This window comes from Clytia hemisphaerica, unplaced genomic scaffold (assembly GCF_902728285.1).
Source record: "Clytia hemisphaerica strain Z4C2 unplaced genomic scaffold, Clytia hemisphaerica genome assembly, whole genome shotgun sequence".
Lineage (NCBI taxonomy): Eukaryota > Metazoa > Cnidaria > Hydrozoa > Leptothecata > Clytiidae > Clytia > Clytia hemisphaerica.
The window spans coordinates 64,066-73,491 of NW_027104184.1; the positions used below are offsets into that span (position 1 = coordinate 64,066).

At 37.2% G+C, this 9,426-nt stretch overlaps 1 protein-coding gene across 1 annotated transcript; it reads left to right on the top strand.

Annotated features, from left to right (window-relative positions):
- The first annotated feature begins 2,829 nt into the window (after positions 1 to 2,829).
- Positions 2,830 to 3,693, top strand: LOC136814758 (zinc finger MYM-type protein 1-like). Its single transcript, XM_067071180.1, has one exon. It carries the CDS (start codon positions 2,830 to 2,832, stop codon positions 3,691 to 3,693), a length of 864 nt encoding a protein of 287 aa, XP_066927281.1.
- The last annotated feature ends 5,733 nt before the right edge of the window (positions 3,694 to 9,426 follow it).

A 9,426-nucleotide genomic window follows, 5' to 3' on the forward strand; every position in this document is an offset into this window, starting at 1 on the left:
GGACAAAAATTGGTGTATAATTTTCCACCGGGACGATATTTCGGCCAATTTTTCCAGTGGGAAGGGTTCCCCGTGGGTCTGTGAGAAGGGGGTGTATAAGAGCTAGGTTATTCAGACCCATTGAGTTTAAAGCCCGAAGGGCTAGAGTAGAATCTCTAACCTTTCCCAGGCAAGAAAAAGTGAAGCCACTTACCTTATCGGGGAAAAAATGTCGGAGTTTTATTTAGTCGGGGAAAAATTTCTTCGGGGGAAAATTTCGTCACCTAGAGGCATTTTGTCACTTTCCCCCGACAAAATTTACACTTTTGACACTCACACGTGTCAAGCGAAATGAAATGGTTTCTTTCATTAGCTCGAGAATATATCTTGTAATTCGACGTTAATTTCGACGTAATTTCGGTTAATAAAGGCGTAAAAAATTTGGATTTGAATTTTGGTTGGAGGGAAAAAATCGGGTAAAAGTTTTCATCAGGTGATAAAATGTCGGGGAAAAATTTTGCGTCACCCCCTCAAAATTTTCATCATATTTTCCCCTGACATTATTTTCGCCGATAAGTTATTTCCCATCCCGAACGCGCCTAGAACGCACCGCAATCACGACGACGGATTGTATCTAGCAGCTTCTTTGTTTCTGAGGACTGCATTTTTTTAATCTAGCGATAGATTTTACTTTCAATCCAGCGTTTGTGCTAAAACCACGCGTGGGCGTTCTGGATTTCCCATCCAGGAGTCTCGAGTCTAGCCTTTGGGGCTTGGAAGTCAATGTTCAGGCCCTCATGAGAGAGGCCCGGAATTCCCGAGTTATTTTTTCCGAGTTAAAAAAACCGAGTTAAAAAAAACCCGAGTTATCCCGAGTTATGACGTCATTTTTGGAATTTAGTGACGTCATTTTTCATTTCATAACTCGGTTTATTTTGCTTCTTTTAACTTTCCGAGTTATTTTCCATTTTTTAACTCGGGAATTTTTGCTTCCTGTAGCTTTCCGAGTTATTTTCCATTTTTTTTGGCTTGTAAAAACAGCCAATAGTTCCAATAAGGGTCACAAAATCCCGAAATAATCAGTTTTTTCCTCAATTTTTGTGGCACATACCCGTCAGCTCGCAACCCTAGTATCCCCGGGGCTTCTATAAAGCCGAACGGGTCTTACACGATCCCTCCATTGTTTTTCAATAACACAGGGATGTGCCAAGCCAAGGGCGACTTTTCTGCTTCTAAAAATTTTCTCACGAAAATTTAGTGTTCATTCATTCGCTTACGTTACGTTTATTCTTTGTACGTGCATGGCCCCCGTCACCGGGGGGGCCAGGGGGCCATGGCCCCCCCACTTTTTTGCAGAGAAAAGTTTTTTTTTTCACTGTGAGAAAAAATAAAAAAGTAGTTGATGTGCTTAAAATATCATATTTCTCCTCTTTCTTTGTCTTTTTGTATCTTTTGCTTACTTTCGGCATGATTTTCACTCAAGCAGTCAAAATAAGCTCTCGTTTTTAATTTTTTTCTCTCTCTTCTTATTTTCAATTCCTTGTTATGAGTAAGAGAAGTACGCAAGATTTTTTTGCAAAAAAAGGAAAAAGCGAAAATAAAGAAGCAACTGTACAAAAACTAACTGGACCACCATCGAAGAAATCGAACGTATCTATTGTTTCTACATCACTACAGCAAGATAGCGTAGCTCGTGAGAATGATAATCATCAACAAGTTGATAAGCCTTTTCATCCGCCAAAACACTTCGTCTTTCCAAAGAAAAAATGTGGATCACGTGAACGTTCCTGTCAGCATGCTTGGTTTGAAACCTATGATTGGCTACACTATGACGAAAGGTATGTACCCCTTCTAAAATGTCATATTTTTAACTGGTCCAAAAATTAATCTGTAAAACAAAATTTTCCTAAGTTTTCCTTTAATATCGAATTCCAAAATACTTTTTGAAATAATTTCTACGTAATATAGATAATTATTGAATTGAATTAACTCGTAATTTGCAAAGCTTTTCCATACTTAGAACTTAGAGCTCCAAGTAACCAAACTGTTACAGAATTGTGTTCTCATATGTTAAACTAATAGAAATATTTACTCCTGTTTATTTTAGCACGCAATCTGTATTTTGTCATTATTGTATGGTGCAGGAGAGAAAGGGAAACCTGAAGGACCAGGGATCCAAAGAGGACGCATACATTACAAAAGGATTCTCGTCGTGGAAAAAGGCACCGAAATGCTTTCAGGCTCACCAAGATTCGGCATGTCATAAAACAGCACAAACGTACCAACTAACGATTCCCAAATGCTTAGACGTCGAAGAAATGATTGACAACCAACTGACCGAAAAACGTACCGTCGAACGAAAATACCTTCTTCAAGTAATCAGATGCTTACGGTATTTGGAAAGGCAAGGGATCGCGTTGCAAGGTGACGACGGTAACGATAACTTTACACAACTGCTACTACACCTTGTCGGCATAAGTGATGAGAATCTCATGAAGCACCTGGATGGGAAAATAGGTAGCAAATACACGCATAGTGATGTTCAGAATGAATTACTTAACATCATGGCGACTCTAACATTACTGGAGAAACTTTAAAGATATTGACAAGCGACGGTTTTTCTCCATGATTGCAGATGAGGGCACTGACATTAGCAATAAAGAGCAGTTTTCCTTTTGATTACGTACCGTTGACGAAAACTTAGAGGCTTATGAAGACTTTATTGGGTTCCATCAGTTGGAAAATATTAAAAGTGATGTCATAGTTCGCGTTATCAAAGATATCCTTCTAAGGTTGAACCTGTCTTTGGAGAATTGCCGAGGTCAGACGTACGACGGAGCTTCGAATATGATGGGTAGAAAATCTGGTGTGTCAACACAGATATTAGCCGAGCAACCAAAAGCCGTTGCGATTCATTGCGAGGGGCATTCTTTAAGTCTAAGCATAAAATCATTGACAAGTGAATGTGACACTCTCAAGGATACTTTGAGTGTTGTGAAGGAGATATGTGTACTCGTGAAATATTCCCCTAAAAGAGAAAACCTTCTTGGAAACATCCACGAAAGCATCGAAAAAAGCGGAGAAGATTTCGAACCCATGAAGAAGTTGACAAAATTATCGACAACACGCTGGACAGTCCGAGCCGAATGTATGAAGAGAATTATCGATAATTACGAATCGCTGTTATTACTCTGGGACGAATGCTTGAAAGAAAAACTGGACCAAGAAACCAAAGCCAGGATAATCGGTTGCAAGAGTCAAATGAGATCATTCAATTTCTATTTCGGCTTAACTCTGTCCCACACGCTGCACAACATGATAGATAATCTCTCCAGGAGTCTTCAAGGTGAAAAGATGTCAGCCCTTTCGGGAAGAAAATCGGCCGAATTGGTTATTGAAACCATTTCGAAAATGAGAGCTGATGAAGAATTCGTGGCTTTCTATGAAACCACCACTAAGGATGCAGAAGCGTTAAAGAAAGTGTGCGAACCAAAGCTACCAAGAAAACGAAAGAAACCTAAAAACTACTCCATTTTGCAGTATGTCACGCGTCCTGACAATGAGAAGGAAAGTGAAGCTTATTACCCTAAAAATCCAGAGGAACACTACCACCTCATCTTTAACGCAGCCATTGATATTTTGGTCAATGTTATGCAAGACCGTTTCAACCAGCCAGCTTTGAAAAATTTGAAAATGTCGAGCAGCTTCTTTTAAAAGCAATCAATAGTCAAAATTTTTCTGATGAGTTGGAAGTTATGAAAAAAGATTTCAAAGGAGATTTCGACGAGAACCAAATCGAAGGCGAATTGAGACTCATCAAAACCATATTCGAAGGATCGGAACCAATCGATTTTCGTGATATTTGTAAAACATTACGCACGATTGATAGAGGGATTCGTCCTATGATCAAAAACATTTGGACAGTTGTGCGAATCGTTCTTACAAGTGGAGCAACATCTGCCACACCAGAACGCTCTTTTTCGATGCAGAGAAGAATAAAAACGTGGCTCAGATCGACAATGGGCCAAAAACGCTACAACTCCTTAGCTATCCTTAATTCTCATAAGGAAATTGTTGATAAGCTGTCACTCATAGAAGTGGCGAAAAGGTTCACGGAATGCCAGGAAAAACGCCAGAATGAATTTGGAACATTTAAAGAAAGTGATTTGTAGCCGATTCCTTTTTTACGATTTGTGACATATACTAGGATAATTTTTGTGTTTACTTTAGGATGTTGTCATTATAGAAATGAAAAAGATATCTTTGAAAGATGAATCATAATTGTACTTACATTGACTTAAGTATAGCGTTTTAGGGGCAAAATAAGGGCTAAAAACGAAAAATTTTCTTCGTCGCCCAACCATGGTGGGCGACATTTTTAAATTTTTTTGGCCCCCTCACTTTTTTTTGCACGCCGGGGGCCATGACGTGTGACAACGAGTGACAAAAAACTCGACTAGCAGTTTCCTCGTTGCTTAAGTAAAATTTTCCAGTATCTTTCACTTCACATTGCGCAGAATGGGGTTTGATGTTCGAATTATTTTTATAAAAAGATGGGGGTAAACATTCAAATAACAATATACCTTCAGGTCAACATTTAAAGACTTTCCACTTTGAAAAAGTAGCGTATTTGACCCCCGGAATGTTTTTTACCTGCAAGTCTAATTAGAGCCTTATGACACAAAAAGATTCTATTCATAATTCGAATGTTTTGCAAAGGTCACATGCGTGCGGGAAACTTTCGAATGTTTTTCTGTAAGTTGATTTGGTGAGTGTGTGCACTCTGGACAGTTTTATTTATTTATCTTTTAAAATCTCTCATAAAAATCTACGAATAGTCTGTGAAATGATTGATTCAAGAATCGTTGGTGATTCATTCAAATTTTTTACAGCGAAGGGGGAAGGACTCAGTGAATTTTTCTGAGCATCTTGTCATGTCACTTACAGTATTCTTTAATGAAATAGGGAGGAAATATGAATTTTGAAATAGCTTTATCTCATCACTTACCTGCTGTATTTTTTGAGATTTTATTTATGCTGTAGTATTTTTGAAGGGCTTACACTTTGTTTATCTAGCAGGTTTTAACTTCAGTTCTTGCTTTTCAATTATTCACTTGTTTGTTGATTATTCATTTTATTAAGCAAGTTAAGGTTTTTCTCGAGGGGTAAATCACTCGAAAAATTATCGTACACCTCTACAAAAAGTCAAAAAAAAAAAGTCAAAAAGTCAAAAATAAAGTCAAAAAGTCAAAGAAAAAGTCAAAAATTCTTAGAAAAAAGTCAAAAAGTCAAATAAAAGTCAAAAAAAAGTCTTGAAAAAGTCAAAAAAATTCTTGAATGGGCGGATGGGTGGAGCAAAATGTATGGGAGGTTGGCGTTTTTGGACAGATTTGTGCGGAAAATGTTGGGCGCCCGAAGGCAGTGGGCGTTTTTGTTAGAAAAAGTCAAAATGAAAGTTTGAAAAAAGTCAAAAAAAAGTCAAAAAAAAGTCAAAAAGTCAAATAAAAGTAAAAAAAAAGTCAAAAATAATGGATGGTTATTTCTTTGATTTAGGTTGGTATGGGATCAATAAATTAAAACTGGTGTTTTTTTTATGAAGAAAAATAACTCGGAAAGCTAAAGGAAGCAAAAATTCCCGAGTTAAAAATTCAAAAATAACTCGGAAAGCTAAAGGAAGCAAAAATTCTCGAGTTAAAAAATGAAAAATAACTTGGAAAGTTAAAGGAAGCAAAAATTCCCGAGTTAAAAAATGGAAAATAACTCGGAAAGTTAAAGGAAGCAAAAATTCCCGAGTTAAAAAATGGAAAATAACTCGGAAAGTTAAAGGAAGCAAAATAAACCGAGTTATGAAATGAAAAATGACGTCACTAAATTCCAAAAATGACGTCATAACTCGGGATAACTCGGGTTTTTTTTAACTCGGTTTTTTTAACTCGTAAAAAATAACTCGGGAATTCCGGGCCTCCTCTTGAGAGGGATCTTCTAGCATCGCCTAGCAAAAATTCCCGAGTTAAAAATGGAAATTAACTCGGAAAGTTAAAGGAAGCAAAAATTCCCGAGTTAAAAAATGAAAAATAACTCGGAAAGTTAAAGGAAGCAAAAATTCCCGAGTTAAAAAATGGAAAATAACTCGGAAAGTTTAAAGCAAGTAAAGATTCCCGAGTTAAAAAATTAAAAATAACTCGGAAAGTTAAAGGAAGCAAAATAAACCGAGTTATGAAATGTAAAAATGACGTCACAAAATTTAAGGAATGACGTCATATCTCGAGATAACTCGGTTTTTTCGTAACGCGGCTTTTTAACTCGGAAAAAGTAACTCGAGAATTCCGGGTCTCAATAAATTGTTTCCGAAACTTAGCATATTTTTTCTTTTCGGTTCCAGACACACCAGCTGACCAAAGTGCAGAGGGAAGTTTGTATTTATATATCTCATTTCATTGTTTATCCATCAAATATTTAGACTCAACTAAAAACAAATTAGAAGAAAAATGGTTAAGATCGAAATTATCTATTGGTAAGAATATTTGTTTATATTCTATAAATAAACCCCTTTTAAACTCGCTAAAATTGGAAAAACCTGCCGAGGAATAGCTTGGCTTGCTATAAACCCCCCCTCTTGCTTGGCACTATCTTGGCTTATTTCACCACCCCCTCCCTTTACCCGGGGGGAGGGGGTACTCATACGGTCAGATCCACAGCATGTGCTGCCCTCAAGGGCAGGTTTTTTGCCTTGAAATATGCACTGAAAGGGTGTACTTTGGATATAGAGTACACTGTAAGTGTCTTCTTTGGCTGTATCCACTGTTACACTGTAAAGGTGTGTTTGGCTTGGGAATTGCTGATAATTGCAAGGTTTATACAGTAAAATTTTGATGTATCTTTGTAGTTTTGACTTGCACCCGTTTTGATTTGTTTTGTTTATTGTGTTGCTATCTCAGGTCATCATAAGATATGAAATCTAACTACCAGTGCTGCAAATAGCGGTCGGTGAACAGTAATTGCCGGTCATTTTGTAGTTTCTACCCGTCATTGTCATAGCTGTCAACTTCGCCTAACAAAAATGCGGGAGAGCTCCAAGTCGGAAAAATTTTCTCCGATAATCCAATTTTTCCAAACTGGAAGATCGGTAAAGCAGGGGAATTTTCCCGCGAAATTCGATTTTATTGGAAATTTCTTTTGCGAAATCAGGGAAATTGGCAAATTTTTTGTCCCAATTTTCCAAAATTAGGAAATTTTACCATTCCATTTTTTCAAAACCTGAATTTGTTTTCAGAAAATCGGGAAATTTTGGGAATGCAGGAGATGCGGGAGAAAATCCTGAAAATGCGGGAGATTTGGCTGAATTTTTTATCTGCGGGAGAAAACGTTTGTATGCGGGAGAGTTGACAGCTATGCATTGTGAAGCCTGGGAGGCAGCCAAGCAAAATGACTGACAGGTATATGTGGGCTCTAAGGGTGTGTTTTTCAAGGCATCCAAAATGCACTGTAAGGGTGGGTTTTTTACCGCACCTGCACTGTAAGCATGGCTCCGAATGGGGTTCTAGGTCCCCCCAACAAATTTAGGTCCCCCCAACAAAGGTCCCTGCAAAAAGTACTTTCAAGAATATTTAAAAACAGAAACGAAACAAAAAAATATTTTTATGATTTCTTAATTATTGTAATTAGCCCCTAGAACTTTAGTGCAGCCCATCAGGTCCCCCCACTTTTTTAGGCCTCCCCCCTGAGTTTAAAATATGACACAGCTCCCACCCACTTTTAGGCCGATTTTAGATTTATACCCCCCCCCCAAATAAGTGGGGGGGCGGAGCCATGGTAAGGGTACGAATTTTTAAATTCTAACAAAAATGAAATTGTCCAGTCAAAGTTTTTTTAAGGGATTCAATCCCCTTTACCTAATTCTTTTCAAATATTGGATCAAGTATTAATTAATAAATTGATATAATACAATACTATTTTCAAACCTAAATTCACAAACGAAATCTTTGTTTGATCCATTTCAATCACTTCAGGGAAAAAAGCTAGACTGCACTGTAAGGGTGCGATTTTGAACGCCAATTTTTAGCCTGCATATATCGTTAGGGTAGATCGTCAACTCCCATTTTTAGCATGATGTCAAAAAATTCAAAGTGTAGTATTTTTTGTGAAAGTTTAATCTATTGTAAGACATTTTGCGCAATTTTTAACCTCCTAGGTAAAAAATCCAGCATTCCCCAGGGGGGTCTTTGATTCGCACTAAAGCGAAAAATGAGTAAAAATGGCATTTTTGGCCCATTTTAAGACTATGAAAGCCCAGTAAAGAGTCAAAATGGTTTGTAAATGGTGTCTTGCACTAATATTCAACATAAAAAGACAAAATAACCCCAGCGAGATCGCTCAATGTTTCAATTTCAAGCTAAAAAGGCTGATTTTCTCGGATTCTGGGTAGCAAAATGCATGAAAGCAGCATTTTTGAGGACCCACAACTTTTAAACTTTTTAAGGTACACACTTGAAATTTTCAGCAATGAAACACTTCAGAAAAAGCTCCAGGAAAAATCAAACTTGAGTTTTCAAAGATTTCCTATAAATCCATAATGGCGCCCTAGAAATTGAGTTTTCATGCTAAATGCCAATATTTCAAGCTAAAACTTGGTTTTCTCAGGCTAAAATCTCAAAAATGGTTTCAAATGGTGTCCTGAAATCTTTGGATCTTGGAAGTATTCTGAAAATACTCTGGGAGAATCAAAATGGTTTGGGTCAGAAATTTGCCCTAGTCTGCCATTATGGTATTGCATTTCCAACTAAAACGTGATATTTAGAGTTAAAGTCCAATTTTCTCAGGCTAAAATCTCAAAAATGGTTTCAAATGGTGTCCTGAAATTTTTTGGTGTTGAAAGTATTCTGAAAATACTCGGGGAGAATCAAAATGGTTTGGGTCAGAAATTTGCCCTAGTATAATGGTCATATATATGTCAAAGTCTGCCATTATGAATTTTATTTATTTAGGAAGAACACTCAAGCTTACTCAAAACATTGTCTTTTAGAATGAAATACGATTCCATAATGGCAGACATATGACAAATTTCTGACCAAAACCATTTTGGTTTTCCCAGAGTATTTCCAGAATACTTTCAACACCAAAAAATTTCAGGACCCTATTACACCCCCGTGTCACAGACCCGCTGGGCACCCCCACCCGCTGAAAAAAAAGTCCAAAATTTTGTCCCCGGGGAAAAAAACGGGCTAAATTTGCCCCCGGGGAATCCCCACTGAAAACTTTTAATTTTTCTAGATCCCCACTAAGTAGCTCTTCAAAATTTTTATTTCCCCGCCGGTCCCCACTGAAACTTGAAGATTTTGAGAAAACCCCGCTACCATGTTCAAAAACATCAACAGAATTTATACAAAACTTTAGTTTGAAAACTTATGTTAAAAAACTGTTAACTGCTATTCTATCTTTGATTAACTC